The sequence below is a fragment of the Molothrus aeneus genome, chromosome 1 (assembly GCF_037042795.1).
Source record: "Molothrus aeneus isolate 106 chromosome 1, BPBGC_Maene_1.0, whole genome shotgun sequence".
NCBI classification, from domain to species: Eukaryota; Metazoa; Chordata; class Aves; order Passeriformes; family Icteridae; genus Molothrus; species Molothrus aeneus.
In genome coordinates, this window is record NC_089646.1 from 63799950 (window position 1) to 63822398 (window position 22449).

Below are 22449 nucleotides of genomic sequence, written 5' to 3' on the forward strand. Positions count from 1 at the left end.
GAAGTACGTGTGCTCATACAGCAGTCAGAGTTGGCACTTCCTCATGAGGTTTGCTCTGTGCCATACACATACCGAGAAATCAGGCTTTGTAAATGAGTAAGGTAATTGCTAGTAAGTGCTAATCACAGTTAGCAGCAGTAACTTGCCCAAGACTGTGTGGAAGGATCTCTGTCAGCCTCTGAAGGTGAATCTGGGTTTTCCACCAAATACTTTTTAGTCTGACTTTTAGAGAAAAACAGGTATTACTGTTTTCCGTTGATAATGTACAGCCAAAAGGCAAAAATCTCTCGCAAGTCTTAATCTAGTAAACAAACATTTCCATCTCGGTCCTTTAGCTGAAAAGTAATTTGTATGATCTATGAAAATGTGTTGTCTGTTTTTCATGCAAAAGGCATATTTTTTTAATGTTGCTATAAATGCAGTAAAAACCACCCTTTGAAATAGTTCTCCTTCAAAAATATCCTTGAGGAAAGGGTAGAAACTTGTGGTTTATTTTTCCTGTTGCTTCAAAATTACCTTCTTACATCTGCAGGAAAGACTCTCTGGGGGCTGTTCAACCATGAAAGCATATTCATTTAGGGCATTGGGTGCCACAGTGATTTTAACCAAGTGTTGGATACAGTGCTGGAAAAAGAAAAAAGAGGGAGCTTGTGTTTTTGTTGTTTTGCTTTTTTGCAACCTGGCATGAAGAATGAGGTCAGGAGATGCGTGCTTGGGAAAGACCCAAAGAGAGAGCTGGAAGGATGCCAGCCTCACTGAGTCATAACACACACATGCTTATAAGTATCTTTGTACCTTACCAAGTCCTGACTTTTCAAATAAAACAATCACTGCTGTAAAAGTATTTACATAAAAATTAAAGCAAATAACATGGAGTGCTGCATGCATTCTCGCTTGTTCCAGCTTTGTTTTACCCTGTGAACTATGACTCCTGTTTGCTTAAGGCAAGGCTGGGCCAGGCTGAAGAATGCTGTATCTGCAATGAATGAAGGGAGAAGCTTGAGTCATGCTGCTGCCCAAGGAGCTCAGCAGCTCTCATGATTTCAGGATGACGTTTCACCTGCCCAGGAGGTGGTGTTAAGCCTGCCTCTTGCTTCTGCTTTTTAAAAATTAATATTTGAGTATAATTTTGGAATTATAGGAATTTAGGAAGGCTGTGTGCAGGTGACATGTGCACACCCGGCAGCTGGACTGCAGGGAACAAGCACCTAAGGTGTAGGTGAATGGTGAAAGGTACAGGTGGTACACATTTTGATTTCTTTGCAGATCTATACACATTATGTATTGATATATATAAAAATTGTTATGTATTGATTAAACATGTATTATGGTCGCTGACATTCAGACATAAATGTACAATGTGTGGTTCCCTGGAATGACATAACCAAGAGGGTGGCATATTTTTTTTTTTTTTAATTTTAAATTCGAAATTTAAAGGAAATTATGCAGTTGTGTTTCTTAATTCTGCCCCAGGGTCTCCCTGGTTGTTTACATCAGTTAGTTTTATTCTGAGTTTATTTTATAATCTTATTGTCATATTGGGAGGCAGAAATCATCTCAGCTAACCTGCAGTGAAGGTTGTGGGCTTGTGGTGATGAACCTGCAGTTTAAGATGTTTTTCGGTCCTTTTTTGGGTCTGAGTCAATATTGGACAATCCATTAGTTCCCCATAAGTCGTTTCAATGGCTAATTACTCGCACAGTTGCAGAAATTGTTCTTTAATTCTGTCTTACGTTTTTCTGAATCGAGTTCCAGCTGTTGGACGATGTTATATCCCTCTCTGCCAGCCTTGAGAGCCATCTATTAACAAATCTCTACTCCCTGTGGAAATATGTAAAGGCAGCAATTGAGTCAGTCCCTTTGAGCTTAGATTGGGGGTGGGGACAGTGGGGTGGTGTTAAGAAGTTACATAGATTAAATTCCTCAAGGCTTTCACTTGACCATATTTCTAAAGAGTGTTGGGTGTGTGTATGTTTTGCTAAAGTGAGATAACTCTTGCAGTTGGTGGTGGTGTGAGTGCAGAGTGGGCACACAACAGCTTTCGCTCCACTGGTGTGACGAGGCAGAGGCGATGTGACCCATGTAATTATGGTCAAATGTGTCAGGAGCTGGAGCTCAGCTGGGCTCTGAGTCAGCTGCTCTCAGCATTTGGCTGCTTTTGTGCCATGGGCTCCAGGGAAGATGCACTTGGCGATTGTGAAACCTTTTTATTGCTCCTGCAGTATGGAGCCATGTGAATACAGGTGTTGGCAGCAGCTTAGCCCCTTATTCTGCTGACCTTGGATAGCACACAGTGTTGGAAAACTTGAGGACTTTTTTCAAGCTGGGTGGTGTGTGCAGGGGAAGCCCACAGCAGAGTGGTGCACGCAGATCAGGGGCTGCAGCCAGGACACAACTGGGCTGGTGGGGAGAGACTCTCCATGTGCATTTCTAGAGGCAGCACTGCTGCCTCATGGGGCAGATGAAGCCAGTATGGTTCATCTGGAGTTTTACTGCTCCAGGAATTAAGTGTGGTGTGAAGTTGCTTCAGTGGGTGCTAAGGTCTTAGTTCCCACCTTCTGGGCCCCATCTCTTAGCTAGTGGCACTAATGCTCAGGCAGCCCTCAGGCTGGTGGGACTGTGTCCTGCATGTTGCTGGCACCAGAAGACACTTTGGCTGCCAGAAAATTTGGTATCCTTTTGCATCCAACATATTGCCTGGGGAGACCCAACACATTGCCTGGGGAGAGGGAGATGACTCCAGGAACTTCACAGGAGGGTGGCCTAGACCAGAGGCTGCTGGTGTGCAGTGGTGAGTGCCTTCCCTTCCACAGGAGGGACTGTGGTGGCCTCCTTCCCTTCCACAGGAGGGACTGCAGCCAGCTGGTGCCAGGGCACAGGTCCTGCGCTCAGCAGATGCCAATTTAAAGACCAGTCCTATTGGCAGGTTTCACCCTGTCACTGTTGAGGCAGTGAACACTGCCATGTACTCCTTGCAGTGAGATGTGGCAGAGTGGATTTAATTTCTTCTGATTTCATTTTTTAAATTTTATTTTTAAAATTTTTTTTTCTGGATTTTTACCAGGGTAAAAGTACCAGTGAGGTCAGGAACTGCTGGGTGTTTTTGTGCAGCTTCCGGTACAAATGCCAGTGAAGGGAGTGGTGTCCACAGGCCTGTGTCCATAACATGGACAGGGGCTGGAGGCGCCTGATAACTGTTTCCTAACTGAGCCTGACTCCCTTAGGGCCTTAGGTAGTTCCAGTGAAACAGAAATGCATGATGTCCCATTGGGTCTTTGTTGGTGGGAATGTAAATGAGGGCATCCTTGGGCAAGCTTTGTTAAAATTGGGCTGCAGCCCTCTCTTAGTGTTGCTTCTGGTTAGGGCTGAAGCTGTGTTGGCAGCAAAACGGTAAGCCAGAGTTGTTTGTGTAAACCTTTGTTGACAAAATAACTGGATGTACTACTGCTTTTAAAATGCTTGCTGAGAGATTTTTTTTGTCCTTTTTTTGGGTTGCTGTGGGTGTTGGGTTACAAAGTTTGATTTCTTGGCCCAGAGCTGCCTGTATTCTAAAACTCTCTGGGCATAGCTCAGTCTTCTTCAAAGTGTAGTAGCTTGTCCCTCGTGCAAAATGCACATCCTGCTGCCAAAATGCTGTCTGCTTTCACTGCACTCATTGTGTTGCTTTTTTTGTTGTTTGGGGTTTTTTTTGTTTTGTTTTGTTTTTTAACCCCTGCCAAGTAATTTGTCCTAGAATTTTTTGGGGGGGGAGGGTGAGGGGTGGAAATGTTTTTGATCACAATTCAGCAGCTGAATTCCAATATGTCATTAGAGGAGCAAAGAAAAAGCTATCTCTGGTCACCCTAAATTATGCTTATTTTTTTGGAAGTTGGCAGTGCCTGTCTTTTCTTTGGCACATGGATGGTCTTAAGCTCTCCTGCCTCCTGGTGGGGATTGCTGATGGGGCTTGTGGAATTTTCAGTGTGAGGTGACAGTACGCTGTGTAGTACACTTACCACTTAAGGTCTGCCTAGAAATGTTAATCTTTTGCTTTGGCAATGATTTAGCCCCTGAGGAAAAGGGCAAGAATGCTTAACCAGAGATTTCCAAAGACCCCAAGAAAATTACGGGGCTTATGAAAATATGATGACTTACCTATGTCGCTTATGTCTTTATATCAATTGGCTGACTTAATTTATTTGAATGCTAAAGGCTTTAGGGAAATACTTTTCCTGGGAGTTAATGTTTTAACTCAAGTGAGTACTAAATTTGACGTAGACTAGTGTTCCTTTTGATAAATTAGCATTTGTCTCCTAAAAATAAAGTAGAAAACATATGCCCCATGAGCCAAATTCCACTTGGCTTTATGCTGAGATAAATTCAGAATAACTTCATTGTTATCAATATACAACTTCATTATAACACTGCAATTAATGCAAAACATGAAACCAGAAAGAAAAATAACCTGAGCCAAGAGACACAAACGAAGACCAAAATGGCAACAAGAGAAGTTGGTTCACCAAACTTGCCTCTTCAATTTCTGCATCATTCATTTTAGTGTTTTGTTGGGGTTTTTTTCCCCCTCCTTTTAATTACCTGAGAGAACACTTCCTGGCTGTGATAAATTTCTCCATGAGGGATTCATTATAAGGATTTTAACAATTAAGTTTTACCTCCTGCCTAACACCTGGTACATGCCTACTGCTGTTTGCAGAATAAAGGATTACAGGGGCTAATGCTCTGATTTGATAATACTTATGTTTCTGTTCTCTGTTAGAGCTGATCAGGTTGCATTTTCTTACATAGTATTCTTCTTCAGTTTTTCTTTTTTTTTTTTTTTTTTTCTTTCACTGAGTTAAAAATAATCTGTGTAGCCTTAGGCTTTGGAGGTTTATTTGGTTTTGTTTAGATTTTTGTTTTGTTTCAGGTGCATGCAACTAATGCCTCCTTTCTGTTTCCATCTCCTTTAGGATGACAGTGATGGGATTCCCTGGTCAGAGGAGAGGGTGGTGCGGAAGGTCCTTTATTTATCACTGAAGGAGTTCAAGAATGCACAGAAGCGGCAGCACAGCGATGGCATTAGCGGGAGCCTCAAGGCAGTGAACGGTGAGACGCCTCTGTGGTACTGCTGGAAGGACTCAGTCCTTCTTCCATGCTCTAGCAGGGAGGTAGACCAGTGTACCATCTGGCATATACACTGTGCTCTTTGCATCTGCACAGAGGAGCTTGTTTCTGGAATGCTTGAAATGCCCGGGTTGAAGAATTTGTATGTTTTGGTTTCTGGCTAACTGATTTAGTTGGGGATAAGGGTGGAGGGCAGGCGGGAGGACAGGGACAGGCTGCCAATCCAGAGAAAAGGAGTCCTCCTAGTCAGTCTGCTTTCTGATGTGCTAAATATGTCTGCAGATAAGGTAGCCATTTAGAGGTGATTGCCTTCAGTTTCTTTGGGGAAGTACACTTGGACAGAATTTACATACTGTCACTTAGATACAAGGAACTGCCTTGCCAGCATCTATCTCTGGAGTGATCCAAGCCCACAGGTGAAGTAGCACAGGACCTACACGCAGAGTTAAAGGGCTGAGAGGACACAAGTGCTGTGACATTGGACTCCCCTGGTTTAGTAGCTCTCAGAGCAGTTGTTTAAAGGTATTACAAGGAGATGCAGACAAGCTTAGATGACAGGAGCTTGAAAGGAATTGAATTTCATTTCTTCAATGCTCCAGTCATTTATTATCTGTTGCTTCCCCTTCCCTTAAAGCTTGCTTTAAAAATCTGTGGTATCCTGAGAAGTGAATATAAAATGTGTCTCTTTCAGATTCACTTAGACCCTTACTTGAAAAGGCTTTGTCATGCTAGCTTGAGCCTTGAAAGTGATGACTAGCAGGATTCAGATTTCTGGGCAGGCTTACAGTTTTCACTCACAAGAGCTTATTTGTTTCTTTATAGAGGTTTATGGCAGTTCCTTTTAGGCATGTGCATAACTATACATGTGCTAATGCATTAAAGCAGCAGCTGGGTGGTTGCTTGGTAGGTTATTCATATTTATATGTAGCTTGTGTTGTTGACATGGTGAGTCACATTCCACTGAGTGTTACTGCAGACAAGGCAAAAAACTAGGGGAATGGCTGGATAACTACAGGCAGCATGATAAGGTCACCGTATTGCATAAGAAATTGCAAACTCCTTAATGTGATTAAAGAAGACCTCAGACTTCCCAGTTCAGTAGTAATATCAAATGCTGATCTGATGGGAAGGGGCATCTAGGTTTAAGAGCAACCCATTTATAAGCTTGGAGGTGTACACAAAACAGCATTGGCTTTTTTCCTTCCAACACCTCTGCATCATTGATCTTCTGTCAAACACAATTTCTCTTGGAAAGTTTCTTATTCCATTGTGGGGGTTTTGTTTAGTCAAAGGAAAAAAGTCCAAAGGCATGAAGCACAGTAATTGTGTGTTAGGAGGCTTTGATAATGTGCCAGGTTACAGGATGACTGAGGTTTTCATGGTGTCTAGTTTCTCCAAAGGCAGCTTAGATAAAAAGTGAGTTGGCTGGGAATGCTGTGTCAATGCAGGTACCAGACATGGAGTATGCCACTGGCTTCCCCTGCCACCAGCAGAGCTCACATCTTCAGAGCTTTTCTCCTTCACAGAAATAGATGACCAGTTATTTGAGGGTTGGGGGTTTTTATTTGAGCCAGAATGAAATTCCATGTTGCTTTCTGTTTGCTGAATGATTTTTTAAAAGTCCTGTCTTGGCATTGCTCTGTTTCAACATCTCTGTCCAAAAGCCTTTTTTTTTGGCCACTGATATTTAGAAGAATGTTTCATTATGCAGAGAAAAATGAGCAAAAGGGAGGAGGATTGATATTGTGAAGTGACATCAAGAAAATCAATTTGAAAATGCAATTTTTTCATTACATTAAAAAAAAAAAGTAGCCATATTTTTTCAAATCTGTGGGCCTCTATCGACTGGGAAAAAACGGGTCATGCTGAGAAATTACTGAGCTATTTTGAATCCAGGGAAATGTGTAGTCTTTTAAGGATGAGTCCTAGATCTGAGATTTCATACTGTTGGGAAGAAAAAATGTTTCCTTGTATGTGTCCTTTGTTCACCTTTCAGGCCACATCCATTGTTTTTTGCATGTTGCTCCATAGGGTAGCATGTGGTTAAATATAGTTTTAATTTAATAGTTTTAAATAGTTGATATGTAAATGACCCATTTTTTTATTAATTTATTTATGTGACTGTAGAAAATTGAATAGGTTACCTTTTAGCACCTGGCAAATGTAACCATTTTCAAAAGCCGAAAGGAAAGATGTGAGGGGGATTCAGGCTGTCTGAATTCCTTGCTCTGTGCAGGAATATGTATTGGTCTTGTGTGCTTCTAGTAGCTGAGGGGACTGCAAACAGCTGGGTAGCAGGATTTCATCTTTGTGCTACCATCTGTAATGCAGAGAGACTTTCTCTGGTCTAGTTTTAGAACAGCCATTTCTTACATTTACTTATTCATAGACTTGCAATCCGTACTTTGTTTTAGTAGAAAGTATTTATTTGTAGCAATAGAAGAAGTTAAAAGGTACCCCAGCTCCTTGCAACTTGTGTCTTTAAGCAGTTTTGATGTATTTGGAGCAGCTGAAGTTTGATCAACATGCTACAAAAGTTCCTTTGCCAGTGTTTGTGAAGCTGCAGCTAAACTTGTATGAAAATGATTGTCAATTGTATTTCATCTGGTGAGTTCAGTAGTATCATTAATGATTTGGTAGCTGGAATAATGGTGCCTCTTTGATTGATAGTGTGAAAAGCAAATTAATTTTAAATGTGGAAGATGAACCTATTAACAGAAGTCTTTTCTGTGTTAAAGTTTCTGCAAGCTCTGATGTGCTGGTGAGGGTGCAGAGACAATTAACTTCTGTGCCTCTGAATAATAAAAACTAAATTTAAAATAAATAAAAATTGAAATTACTTCTGGCAATTTTATGTATTATAATACCTTAGTTGTCTCTGTCTCACTAGTAAATCTACTTGTTATCCTGAAAATAAGCCTACCATTTTCAGTTTGTCTGAAACCCTGTTACTTAAGTGGTTCTGATTAAAGAGAAAGGTGAGTGGGTATATTTTGGTTGTCATATAAGTGATTGTATTGCATGTGTGTTTATGTTGACTCTGGATATTTGCAGAGTATAGATCAACACCATACAGCATGTCTTTGTTTCCTACATGTTCCTCTTCAGCCCTTGGGAATATAAAATTTGAAGGAGGTGCTTGTGCTGCTTGTCACGAAACTCTCTGCAGCCCTAAAAGGGATACTGGAACTCTGATTATGGAAACAAGGTCATGCGCTGAAAAAACCCACTGGGATTTCTTTAGTGATTTTGATTACCGCTGCTTGTCATTTGTGTTAGGATTTTAAGAATAGGGATTGGTGTTTGGAATAGTGAGACCAATTTTCAGAGATCCTCATCTAAAAGGAGAACTAAATCCTTTGGGAAATTGTTTTCTTCTTGTGCAGCTTAAAATGTGGGATAGGGCTATAAAAAAGGCAATGGAAGATGTAATAATGGCTTGCATTCTGTTGATGAGAGTAAATCCAGTACCCTCAAAAGACTATATCATAAAACAAAGTTTTATGACCTAAGACTTGAAGTTCTGTTTTTCAAGACTTGCAATAAAGTAATCTGTGATGCAGAAGTGCACTTCTTGAATGGAAAAAGTGACAAAGTTTCCTTATTTGTTTAAGATGGTTAGTTAATCTACAGAGATGACAAACCAGACGTTAGAATTATTCAAGCAGATAGTTTGTTTTCACCAGCTATACTTTGTCCTAGAAAGGTGTCATGGCAGTTTCCAAACATGTCATCTAGGTTAAGCTCACAGCAGGCATTATCTGTTTATGAAATCAAACATATGTGAGGGAATGCTTTGGTTCAAAGCAGAAGTTGAAGTCTTCTTCATTAAGTAAATAAAGGGATGAGTAAAAAATTGTAATTTTTCTATTCTGAGAGATATCACTTTACATTTAAGATTGTTAAAGGAACTTACTTATATTGTGTGTGTACTTCAAATGGAGTGGGAACCATGTCAGCGCATGCATGGAGGTCGCAGTTGGACCGTAAAGTCTCTGGTGCCCCTTTCTCCCATCACAGAATGATCTTGGTTGGAAAAGACTTCCAGCCTTTGTCTGATCACCATCTTGTCAACTAGACCACAGAAGTAAGTACTACGTCCAGTTGTTTCTTTAACATCTCCAGGGATGGGGGACTGCACCACTTTGTACTGGTCTGCTTCTGCCCTCAGCCATTCCCACATGAAAGTTCACGTGACTTTTGTTGGAGAGTTATTTTTTCCCCATCTCCACGCTGAGAGGCAGCAGTCTCTGAGACAGTTCTTGGTGGGACTGTGGTGCCAGACCCAGTGGCAGCACCAGCCTCTGATTCCTGTGTTCTTCCCATCCCTTTGCTTCCACACTGGTTGTTCAAGCCAGCTGGGGCAGGCAGCAGTGCTTTCTGAAAATAGCTCTTTTTGTAATTGATGCATGCATTTTCAAATATTTTCTGCTCACTGCATGGGAGTTCCTGTCCATGCTCCCCAGTGAGCCATGTTGAAAGGAAGGTGCCCAGTGATAGGGTGGCATGGGACTGTCTTTATCTGACTTCAGCTTGTTGGGGAAACCTCTTTTCCCTGGCTCTGTAGATGGTACTCCAGGCACGGCATGCAAATCACAACAGATGTGGTAGAAATGCCTAAACACCACTAAGCCGGGTGCTCCAGCTCAGTGCCATGTATTATCTGCCAAAAGCTAACTAAGAGAGGATGGCAGCAGCTGCCAGCTGGGCAGCCATGCCTTCCCTTAGACCACATCTCTTCTCTTCTGACTCCTGCAGATGAAAACACAGCAGCCCTTAGGGGGAAGTGCTGTTGTTTCAGCTGTGCCTCTGTGTGCCCAGAGCACTGTGGATCTCCTTCCCTAGCTGGGTCTCTACTCAGCCTTCAATTTTGAACAAGAAAACAGCCCTCTTCATTCACTGTGATGGTTCAGATGTACTGATAACTTCATCTCTCTTATTTCTGAAGGCTGCAATTAAGTACTGCAAGAAGGTTTTATGCTAACGTTTGTCTAGGGAGCTTTTCACTCCATCAGTGAAGTGAGATTGCATTTGTTGACAGTGGGTAATGTCTGTCTGTCTCCTAAGCTTAATAGAAGACTGTAACTGGGCCAAGGACCCTTGTCTGTAAGTGGATTTAAAAAATGCATTTACAGAAACAGAAATACCTCTTTCAACTTTGCAGTATTTTCCCTTTATGTTCAGAGTAAACAGTCTTTTTGGCTAGTTTAAAACTGTGATTAAATATAGATGTTTTCAGCTAAAAGGTTCAGAAAATAAGCATTTGAGCAAATTTGTATGGCACTCAACATCACTTTCACTTTGGTGCTTGCTGTCTAGTGAATTTAAAGATTAACAAAAAAATAACAGGATGTTTGAGTTGGGCTTCATTGAAATTTTCTAAATCTCTTTTCTTTGTTTTCTACAATAGAATTAATTTTGAGCCTGCCAGGGACTTGCTTGCTCATTGGCTGACACAGGTTCTTCTTTGCCTTTTCCATCATCACCATTTATAAAAAAATTTGCAGGCCAAATTATGCCCTCACTAATGTCAGCCGAATTTGATTATGTCCATCCAAATTGTGCTCCTGTCTTAATAAAATCTCAGTGTTTAGCAAGACTGATAGAAAATTTTCTTTCACAGGACAGCCATATCCCTTCTCAAATGTAACAGGGATGGATATTTCTTTAACCTGTGAAACAGAGAAATTGTATAATTGATTTTCTTAAAATTTACTTCATGACCATATAAAAAAAGCTTCTGTTGCTCCTGAGTGCATTTCTAGGCAAACAAATTCTAAAAATAGTCTTGCCTCCTTGTGTATTGCTAATCATAGGTAATAGAAAATGAAAATGGCAATGAGGGATCTGCAGAAGCGTGTGCATTATCTGTAGCAGACTGAATTATTGTAGGCCTAAAATAAATAAGTTGAGGAAAGGTGAGAAAGAGTTCAGCAGTAGCTGATGAGTCTGACCCCCCTCCTTTCACCTCGTGTCTTTTGCTGGCTCTGCCATTTTTCTGCCCATGCAGTTCAGCCAGTCCAGAGTACTAACATGGCAGAAAACTAGCCCAGAAAAAAAAAATATTTAAAAAAAGAAGTAATTGTCTTCTAGTTCAATCAACTATACATGTTCATTAAGAGGTTAGGTGAACACCATGTGCTCATTGGTGGAAATGGGGGAACAGAGTACCTTGACTGAAAGTTGGAGGAAGAGGATATCAGACTCCTCGTCCCTTTTGATAGTACCAAGCTGCTTGACCTGGCACATTCATCTTGTCTAACCACAGCCTTAGGACTGGCGCAGTCATCTCGTCTAACCACAACCTCAGATGCTAGAAGGGACAGCTGTTGCCAGGAATATGAACAAAAAAAGATTCAGCTTAAAAGTTCATTGAAAAGTGCTTCACAAGTGTAGGTGTTAGGTTTATGTTTCTCTTAAAAACAAACAAAACAAAAATCAACCCTTTGCCAGCTGGTCTAGGGAAGTGATTGTCCCACTCTGCACTGCTGCAGCCTCAGCTCAAGTCCTGTGTGCAGCTTTGGATACCACAATATAAGAAATATATGAAGTTGTTAGGGAGCCCCAAAGGAAGACTCCAAAGATGGTGAAGGGCCTTGAGGGGAAGCCATAAGAGGAGCAGCTGAGGTCACTCGGTCTGCTCAGCCTGGAACAGGGGAGACTGAGGGGAGACCTCATTGCAGTCTGTGACTTCCTCATGAGGGGAAGAGCAGGAGCAGACACTGATCGCTTCCCTCTGGTGTCCAGTGACAGGATTCAAGGGAATGGCCTGAAGATGTGTCAGGGAAGGTTTAGGCTGAATATTTTAAAAGGGTTTTTGACCCAGAGGGTGGTTGGGCACTGGAACAGGCTCCCAGGGAAGTGATCATAGTGCCAAGCCTGACAGAGTTTGAGAAGCGTTTGGACAATGCTCCCAGGAATGGTGTGACTTTTGGGGATGGTGCTGTGCAGGGCTGAGAGTTGGACTTGATAATCCTTGTGGATGCCTTTTAACTCTGGATATTCTATAATTCTATCAACCATCTCCAGCACCCCCAAAACCCCACAAATAAATGCACCAAGAAAGCCTCACCCAAAACAAAAAAAAAGCCAAACTCACCACTTACATAGTGGTGAAATTTGTTGTGTTGACTCTCCGTGAGACAAAGCTTGGCCTGAACATCAACAGAGAAAACAGTTTTATTTTCCTTGACTCAGGATAATTTTGCATAGCTGCTGCCTTGGGTTTATTTTCTGTATCAGCACCCTTTAGTGTGGACAAACTGTTTCATTCTCTCTTTATCAACTGTAACATCTCCAGCCTAAATTTACACCATGGCATCTTTTTGGCTGGTATTTACAACCAAAAGAATGGTGGTGGTTTATTGTCATAGGATTGCCAGCTCTGTCCAAAATTGTACCTTTTGTCAATTCTAGTTTGCCTGTTTTGGAAATGAGAATAAGACATACCCCTGCATCTGTCATTAAAATAGCATGCTCCATTTTATTAAGAAAATAGGAGTGTAATGGGAAATAAAATGAGTATTACAAGTAAGTGCAGAGAGAAGTTTCACACATACACACAGACTGTGTAATGCAGTTTACTGTAGTCAATCCTAGGGAACTGTATTTTCTGAAACTGTCTCTGCTTGGCTTTGAAGAAGGCCGTTGCTAATTATTTTTACACTGCAGTGTTGAGCTTTTAGTGCAAGACTACACTTGAGTGCTTTTAGAGTATTAGAGAGAATATGTTTTCAGCCTTCAAGGGACTGTCTTGTGTCCTAGAACCTTCACAGCAGTTTGTATTTGATGTGGGGGCATTTTAGAAATGACTTTCTGTTTTAAATAGTTTGAGAACTATTTGCTCCAGCAGGACATTTCTGAGGCCATTAGGCTGTGTTTAATTGGAACAGGTGTCACGTGTGCTGTAAGCCCTATTGTGTCAACCCTGGCAGTAAAGTGGTTTTAGAAGAAAGAGCAGAGATTCTGTCACTGCTGATGGGCACAGTAGCCAATTCAGCAAGTTGCCTGACACAGCTGCCAATGTACCATACTCTTCACCTCAAATGCCCTACTGTGTTCAGAGGCCTTGGCTTATTTAAAAGTATGGGATGACAATCAAAATGGGTTTAGGGATCCTTGTAGTGATGTGGAGTAAACTGAAAGCACCAGTAGACTGGTGTCAAGTTATTTTAGGTGTCATTGATCCACATCTGAATATAGAATTTCTAATGTGAAAAGCAAGAAAATCAGTCCCCTTTTTAGAGCACTGAAACTCTTCAGGAATTAGTCACATTTGTTTCACGGCTCATAACAGCCTGGGAGATTGGTCTGTGCTCTGAGTGCATGCCTCCACGTTTCAGTTTGGTTTCATTTGAATCTTTTTGGTTTAAAATCTGCAAGAAACCATTCTGAAATAACTGCTCTCTTTAAGTAACTGATGATGATGAGAGGTTCATCACATAGCAGATCCGTTCCAGAGCTTGTGGGTGAATGTCTTCCAAAAAATAAATATAGCCCGGTACATATACTGTTAAATCATAGCAGATTGCTTTCCATAGTAATAAATGTGTCTGCATTTTAAAATCTTTGTGTGTATGTGTGTGTCTGACTAGCACAGATTTATTACAAGCAGTTAAGGTGATGTTGTATTCAGAATTAGTTGAATATATGTTTTCAATAACATGCCTTTGATGCCCTTTGTTTCCCAGTTTAAATGAATTTAATACTGGGGGTGTTGTTCATCAAGTCAAAGGTGTGGAAACCTTGGGCTTAGGGCAACAAGAGGTAACAATGACAAGCTTAACTCATAAGTGTTTTTTCTGGTACCTCTGAAGGAATTTCCATCTCTGAGTGCTAAAGACTGCTGAATTTCCACCCTTATCCATCCTGTTTTCTCCCTGTATGAGACTGTTAGTGAGCATTGCAATCACAGTCAGGACTGTGTGATGTTTCAGATCTGTCCACTAAGAGGCTAACTCATTCCAGATAAGCCCTGAACAGGCAACATTCATTTTTTACTTTGCTCAGAATTTCCTGTGCTTTGTTCTGCATCTGTTTGTGAAAGACTGCGTTATCTTTGAAAGACTTCATCTTGTTTTCTTTATTCAAGCTATACACTAAAATGGAAAAAAGGGAAGAGCTGGAAGGAGCCCAGCTGGAGCAATCTGCCAAAGATCCCACAGAGGGATGGAGCTGGCAAACTCCTGAAACCTCATCAGCTGACCTCTGATACAATTTGGGAAGCCAGGAGATAAGCCATTTTTCCTGCTAAAGGTTTGGCAGCCTCAGCCAGCCATTCTGAGTAATGCCTAAAGACCACACCAGAATTTAATTGCATTTTTCTCCTCCTTCCTTCATCCCTCACTCAGCTTCAGTAGTGGTTGACCTCAAAAATATTTCAGTTCAGCCTCTTCTTAGTCTTTGTGTGTGTATGTGTGTAAACAGACATGTTAGAACTAAATTTCATCTTGACTTGTTCTCTTCCAGACAGATTGTCTCAAAAGCAGGTTCTTCCTAAAATACCCCCCCTCAGACAGTGGTTGATGTCTCTGGTGCTGTGAAAGGTGAGAGTGTTCCATGGCCGACTGTTTTTAAAGATGCCCTGCAAGCACCCCAGTTAAGTTACGCCTCCTGTGTATGTGGATGGATTGAAAGAAGCTTAAAAGTGATGAAAATGACACAGAAGGAGTACAGTTTTTTTCCTTTCTTCACAATGTGGGAAATTTTTCTGTTCAGGGTGGAAATGTTAGCAAGAGGGTGCCATGATAGAAGTGTGTCCTTTCATATCTATGTATTTTCTCATTGAGAAAAGACATTTGAGTTGTACATGCACATACAGGTATACTGGATGGACATGACTGAAGAGGAATTTCATCCCCCTTTTTTTTTCCTGACCCCTGCACCCTTGCTGGGATGTTGAGATCTTGTTTTAGAGCCTCAGGCTCTCTCTCAGTCTGTGGCTCCATATGCCAGAAGGAAACTATAAGATTGCATTGAGCCACAAACCTGAGGCTTGGTACAGGAGTGGGCTGAGGCTGGGGAGAGGCATATTCCTGTTACACAGTCTGCGTGCAGGACTTAATTTCTCTCCCCTCCTCTTGGTTCCTGTGGTCTATCTGTCTACAAACATGCTGTTTCTCTTCCAAGGAGGAGGCACCTAACTTTTCTCTTTAATGTGACAATCTATTTGATGGGGCAGTAAGCAAATAAGTCTGTTTTGCCAAGATAATAAAATCTGGTGCTTTCTAGAGTAGTTGTTCTGCCTCTTTGCTTCTCGGGAGGTCAGCAGCAATTACCTTCAGGTGGAAGTCATGAATAAGGGATAGAAGTTACAGGAATGTGGCTTGAATTCCAAATCTTCTTGAAATGTGGTTTTTTGCTGCTCTTCTCCCCCTCCCCAAAATCAATTGAAGATGGCCTTTTGTGCAACAATGAGGTCTGTGGTTAGGGACTAGTTGTCAAGTTTTATTTAGATGGAAACCTGTCCCAGAAGCGTTACCTCATCTCATTGTCCTGCAGGGATGAACTTCAAATGACAGTTTACATTTGCCTGGAACTGACCTCCTCTAATTGAAATGAACAAGGCTGTCTTATCTAAGTAGATAAACACAGCTCATTTGCAATTGTAGATTTAAATGCACTCTTTCATAGATTACCTTGGAACAGTATGGCACTGTCCTTGAATATTTAAAGTCTCATTAACAAGAGACCAGAATTGAAGAGTAAATGTTCTTTGTGAAAAAGAGGTTTTTGAGCTGCAAACTGATGCTGATCTCTGCTGGGCTAGAGGAAAACTGTTTGGTACAAAGTCCTCTTTATGCCAGCATGGAAGGCGCTCCAATAAAACTGGCATGCAAAGTCATGAAGGTTGATTAACATCCACAGTGTTACACAGGGTTATATACAAATACTCTGCTCATAAAGTAGAATAAATGGGCCGTTGGTTAAGGCATTGCTTAGCACAGAAAACCACCTTTCTTTCTGTTGTGGATCTAGGCTTCTGTCATTAACAGCCTGGAAAGCAGACATTTTAGAAATAGTTGATTAGAAAAATGAGTTTAAAAACTTCCTGCAAACTTGAATATTGGGGTTTATGGGGAAAGTTTTGCAGACTTTCAGATTCTCTGGCATAACTGGATATCGAGATGGTTCTGGATTGCCATCTGGCTGGATTGAAATTTTAACTGCTCAGTTATTTTCTATTTAAAATAATTTTGGACTTGCTGGGGATAGTCTCATGAAAACTAGATTGCAGGGAAACTTAAAAAGGGACAGACTCTTGTGAGAAAGAGTCTGCTCTTCAGTCTATGCTTTCCTGCTTCCAGGAGAGGTTCTACCAGGACAAAGGGCTCAGAAATCTTACCAAGGTTTTAGGAAAACAACTTTAAGGTTTTTTTCTGTGGCTGATGTCCCTCCTGACCTTTGTTGACTAGGCAGTTCTTAAGGCAGCAGGAATGAGAATAGACTGAAGGAGGTGGTGTTTTGCAAGCTGTTTGTTTCCCTTTACTCAGGTTGAAAGCAAAGGAAAAGTACTGGTTTGGTGTCCTCTTGTCACAAGAAGTCCTCAGTTCCCTAAAGTACTAAGGACAATAGGAAGGATCTCACTGAGCTTTTGGTGGTGTGTCTGCTCTAAAGTTGAATTCTGCTCTGCAGCTCAAAGGAGGTGGTTCTCAGCCCCAAGGTTTGGGAGCTGAGTAGTGGGTAGTAGTGGCAATTTCAGTAGGATTTGGCGAATTCCTGAAGTATGAGGAGGGGGGAGATGCCCTCTATAAGGGGCAGATTTTGTCCTGATGTGGCCTTTTATGCACAGAAAATTATCTGGAGGGTAGCACTACTTATACAGGTCCTGCTCTTAAACCTCACGGGGACATGCCAAATGAAAATACGACTTCAGCAGAATTAATTTGCTAAGGTGCAAGAAACTTCTTTTTCAAAAGTGCACACATTTCTCTCTGGCCCCTGCCACCCCTACTTCAGAGCTTGGAGCTCAACTGACTGTAGGTACTGTTGTGAGGAAAAACTGGGGTATGGCCCTTCTGATTGACCCCTCAACACAGAGCTCACTTGACAACTTAAAAAAATATGCTCGCTTAGTCAGAAACTCCAGAGAAGAACAAAGGGAAAGCTGCTGGAACCTCATGGATTTTAAGAGCTTCCCACATTTTGCTTCTCAAAATTCACTAAAGTGCTATCGATGTTTAACTCTACACTTCAGTTTAACTTGCAGTTTTGTTGTACTTACTAACAGCTGTGTGCAGCACATGTTGCTGGTTGCATTTGTGTCATCTCTAAAAACAGAGCATCCAAAACCTGCGTAGGTCCCCGAAACACTGATGCATGGCTTCCTTCCTGGTCCAAATCTGGCAGCGTCTGCTGCCGCTGCCTGTCGGGAGAGATATTCCTATTTATACCCCTTGCTCTCTGTGAAATGTAGGTCAGGATTTTTAGCTTATGATTGCCCATAGGACAAATAATTTTCAGATACTTCCATGTTAATACTGGACAATTAGGAGTACTTCCTGTCTGTTTATCTGAGCTCTTCATCTTTAGTTGACAACCTTTTTCCTCCTTTTTAACTGGAAGGAGGAAAAGGTGTTTTGCTGTTTCTCAGTGTACATTTGCTCTACAGCAACTTGTGTTTTTTATTCTGTCTTTGTTCTCTTATTTCTTGGGCTGCCTTTGAAGTGTGAGGATCTGTTCCTGTGCCATGCAGTGCCATGCCGTGGCAGCAACTCCAGGCTGCTTGCTGCAGGCTCAGTGTTACAGCCATGGAGATTTCTTTTTTCCTTTCCCCCACCCCAACTCCTGGGCCATCCAGCCTAATGTGAGAACAGATTGGCCTTAGTATTTGGAGAAAAGATCTGTAATAAGCACTGGGGACATGCTGGTAAAAAGCATCAGCATGGTATACCAGCTCTGTTGGAGTACTGACTCTACATTAATTCTCTAACTTATAATTAGCTATATTAAATTCCAATTTTCTGAAAGGAACCATTATCAAATAACACTCTGTTTGAAATCTCAAAGAAACATAAGGAATGAAAGCTTAGTCCTCTTATGCTTTCATCTTTCAGAAGCAATCCCTATCTCAACATCTTGACCTACATTTTCTTTTTACCCTCTCCAAGAAACATTGTGTGGATTTAATGTCTCAGAAGGGAGGTAAGGTTTTTTTTAACGCGTGCGTATGTGTTGACATATAAAGTTTGGGAAAAACAATGAGGCCTTCTTGTCCCCAATGACTTTTTTTTTTTTTCCCTTAAGGCTTGAAAGTATTTTCTATAGTATCTCTGAGGCAGATTTTAATTTCAAAAAGCAATTAAATGTAGAAAGTCCAACCTATTATTTTATGGTCCACTTATATAAATCTTGCTTCTGCCAAAGCCTTTCCTGATTATAGATGGCAGTAGAAAAATAAATTGGCCTTTCATTCCTTCTTGCATCCTACTCTCCATTTGCATCTAGTGGTACATTTTCTTTTTATGATTAAACGGGATGGTTTTTATGTTTGTTTATTTTGTGGGAGATGGTATTTTTAAAATACTGTTTTTTTTCCCTTTGGTTCTCACCCTTACTGTGTAGCTGTTTGGTGTTACTAATAAACAGTTTTATATGGGACTTAGGCTTTAGCCTGGGTGTCCTGAATATGCACAGGAGCAAAGGCTGTCAGTACTGCTTTCCCATTAGATTGGTCCATCATTCCCTGTTCAAAAGGTATTTCCAATACTCAGGTGTGCTTGATGCCATCTCTCTGCTTCATCCCACCACATGGCTTTATGTCCTGTCTTCTCCAACTGTAGGATGAATGTTGCCATGGCATTGCCCTATGTGGGAACAGAAAGAATTCTTCTGCCTTTTGTTCAGTGGGGTTTTTCTTAGTTTTGGGGCTGGGGGGGGGGGGGGGGGGGGCTGGTTTGTGTATGTGTCTTACCACTCATAACACATAAAGTGCTAAATGCTTGCTTAACACTAACACTATTTAGTAGTCCTTGCAGCTTGAAAAACATTCTAACTCTAGGGTTATAGTTTACTATGTCTGTGCAGCTTTTTCTTCACAGGGTAATGTAAATGTACAGAGGGATTCCATTTGTCTTTTTTCCTTCTCCAGTATTGTCACATCATATTGAAATAGAGTTAGGCAGTGTTTTGACTATCAATAATGTACTTTTGGCCCTAGATCAGGGAATTTTTTTTTGATTGTAGTAATACAATGGTGAACTTCAGCATACTCACAGCCTCCTGGGTATATTTTGAAAGCTCATTTACCTCTTTAACATATATTTCTATGCTGTTCCATTGGATGTACCTCCCACCCCCTCACTCCCATTTCTCTGATGCTGTACTTAAAACAAGAAATATGCTAATGGGTGTTAGCCTTCAATTACACCAATGCATGAAAGGAACATTCTGTGTAATGGGTTCTTGGCTGGGGAGGAGGAAACAGTATTCTTAAAAAATTGCAAGATAGTACTTTATCTCCTTTGCTTATTTGGAAAGATAAAATCATTAAATGCACATCAGTGTATAGTCTTGACTGTATAAGTGTGTGTTGATGGCTGTTCCAAGGTTTCTATTAAGTCAGGAAGCTGCTAATGCTGTTTCACTTCCTCTTCTGATGCCCTGAAACATGAACAAAAAAAGCTGTTTAATAGCAGCAGAATGTTTCATGGTGGTGGAATTTAACTCCTCTGGGGGCTGGTTTGCCAGGAAGTCTCCTTAACATTTCAGAAGCCTTTTCTCCAGCATCAGGTTTTCAAGTGGCTGCCCCCCTACCCCAGCTCTCATCTCTTCCCCCTGTGGTTTGCCTGTAGAGCTCACAAAAGGGAGGTGAAAGTAAGGTTAAGCTGCTGGTCTCAAGAGCTGGAAATAGAGATGGAAATTGCTTGGCTTGTGAGGAGCCTTTCCTTAAAGGCTGTTACAGCACTGATGTTTCCTGTGCCGATGCTTCAGAGATCTGCAGAGATAATGCTGGCAAGAATCAGATGTTGTCCCCCCAATTAAAACAGGAACAGTTTCCATGTACAGTGTGTCAGGTGGCCGAAGCTGGCGTTATCCGATGCCTTTAACGTGGCCTCACGCTCACTTTGTGCTGTGCGCCATTCCTGCAGTGAGATCCTCGGAGCTCAGCAGATGGCTGAGCACAGGTTCTTCCTGCTTTATCCCCTCACCTGCTCTCCATTCGCTGCAGTGCTGGATATGGTCTGGGAGGGGAGGGATTTCTCCTAAGTGTCTCCCAGCTGCAGATTTATTTCCTGGCGTGTACTTTTCCATTGCACTTTCCCAGCAGGTAGGCGGCTGCGGTGCATCAGAGAGATGCCCACCAACCTCTACCCCCACTGTCAGCACTGCATAGGAATGGGCTGGAACCCCTACCTTAGGCAGGGGCTCCGTGCTCAAATAGAGGTGAAATGTCATTCTTGACATGCGAGCCTGCAGCAGAACAATTTGTTCATTTGTGTCAGGCTTTCGTATTGCACTTGTGCTTTTCAGTTTGCTGCAGTTGGTCTCAATGTTTTGCTGTCACGAGCCTCCTCTCCTCTGACAATAACCCTGCACACAGATTACAGGGGACTAAGTGCAACAACAGAGCAGTTCTTCATCCCAAGCACTCCTCTGACCTTTAATTTTAAAAAGTGAGGAAATTATCCTACTCACTTGCCTCCCCCTACAAGAAAAAAAAAGGAAAAAAAATTCCCCTGAGAAGATAAAAATACAGATATGCAACAGATTTCACAGTAAGATAGGTGGATTTTTTTAATTTGGTTTTTTTTTTAAACATTCTGCTTTTGCAAATATGGATGAAATAGGTTTACTTACTGTATGGTAAAAAAAAACAACTTTCTATGACTACACTGCTGTTTCATGTGTTAGAACCATGTCAAGTGTTTTAAATAATTTTTTTTATAATCAATTTAGCAAGCTAGATGAGAAACCAGTGACAAGGAGGAAGGCATCCTAAAAGATCAAAGGCTGAGTTTTGGGAGCTTTCCAGGTGGTTGAATTTTCATGTTGCTTTACAATATATTGAAGATACTTTCTGTGAAGGAAAGGAAATAAATGCTGTGTTGATGGTATCAAGGGGAAGAGTTCTCTGCCTGGAGAAGCAGCTCTGGTTTTCCACTGAAGAGAGCTCCCTTTCTCTATTAGCAGCGAGGTGCTGAGCCTCATGGATGACATTTAGGGTTACAGACAAAAGCCTTTGAAACCAACAGCTAAAAAGAAATGTTTGAGAATTACTCAGGCAGCTTTCTCCCCTCCCTCTTTCTGGGATGTCACAGGGTCTTATGCTGGCCCGGTTGTCAAGTCTATGTTAAGGCTCTGAACAGACATGTGAGCACTCAGCTGGCAGGGAATTTGAGATCTGGCTGCAGGCAGTGCCGATGCATCCCTGGCATTGCGGGAGACAGCCTTCCTCCCTGCCTGCAGTCCAACCAGAGTGCCCTGGCCTCCTGCACCAGGGGAGGGCTGTCTGGCATGGTGCTGAAGAGGCTAGGGTGATATATTAGAAGTGTCTGTGACCTATTTTTTTTTAAAGTGAGTTGATATTTAATTGCTGTAAACTTGGAGATCGTAATTCAAGTGCTTAGTAGAATGAGGTGACATGCCAGAGGGGGGAAAAAAAAAATTCTTTGTCAGCAAAAGAGGTTGACAGGTTGACTCCTGGAGCTGACTGATGGATGATCTGAGAGTTAGAGAGGGCACATTCACTAAAAAGTTATTGAAAATGTGGAGTAAAAGTAATTAAAGTCATTTAATTCAAATATCTGTCATATGTAACTTGAGTTCATGTGCAATACATAGCATTTAGCTTGGTTAATTTTTCCCAGGACAGGATGAGGACTTTTTCTCTCCTTTGACTGAAAATTCAGAGTGCCTCCAGTGAAGGGAGGGCTGAATCCATGCTCGTTTCTGCTGGCTGCATGGGACAATCACTGTCGCTCCATCAATAGGCTGTGCGTTCTTGCAGCAAACAGGATCCCCATCGCTCATGTCACACTGGGGGGAAAAAATTTCTGTCTGTCTGGAGGGCTGCCCATGCTCCTGGCAAAAGTCATGAAAGGCAAATCCTCAATGACATGCATTAAAATATCAAATGGGACTATGCAATTAGAAGTATGTCATTCAACGTTTGCTTTTCACAGCTTTTGTCACAGAGGTGCAGAATTAGAGACAATTAAGCAGAGGATAACCTCCCCAAAAGGGCTTTCTGGCAGTTCTCTTGTCTTTTCCCCAACCTTTTTCTTAGAGCACACTGCTGTGTTGGAGCCCTCCTACTCTTTCAGAATCTGCTGTTTTGTTTACTTTTGAGGTGTGTGTAGAAGCCATGCCATACTTTTATGTCTCTAATAATTTTATTTAATTTGG

At 41.6% G+C, this 22449-nt stretch overlaps 1 protein-coding gene across 1 annotated transcript in view; it reads left to right on the forward strand.

The window, feature by feature from the left end:
* JARID2 (jumonji and AT-rich interaction domain containing 2) overlaps positions 1-22449 on the forward strand; it is a 211095-nt gene that overhangs the window by 85886 nt on the left and 102760 nt on the right. The window contains exon 2 of the mRNA XM_066558193.1: positions 4950-5085. Within this exon, the coding sequence (XP_066414290.1) occupies positions 4950-5085 (136 nt within the window). The remainder of the gene's footprint in view (positions 1-4949; positions 5086-22449) is intronic.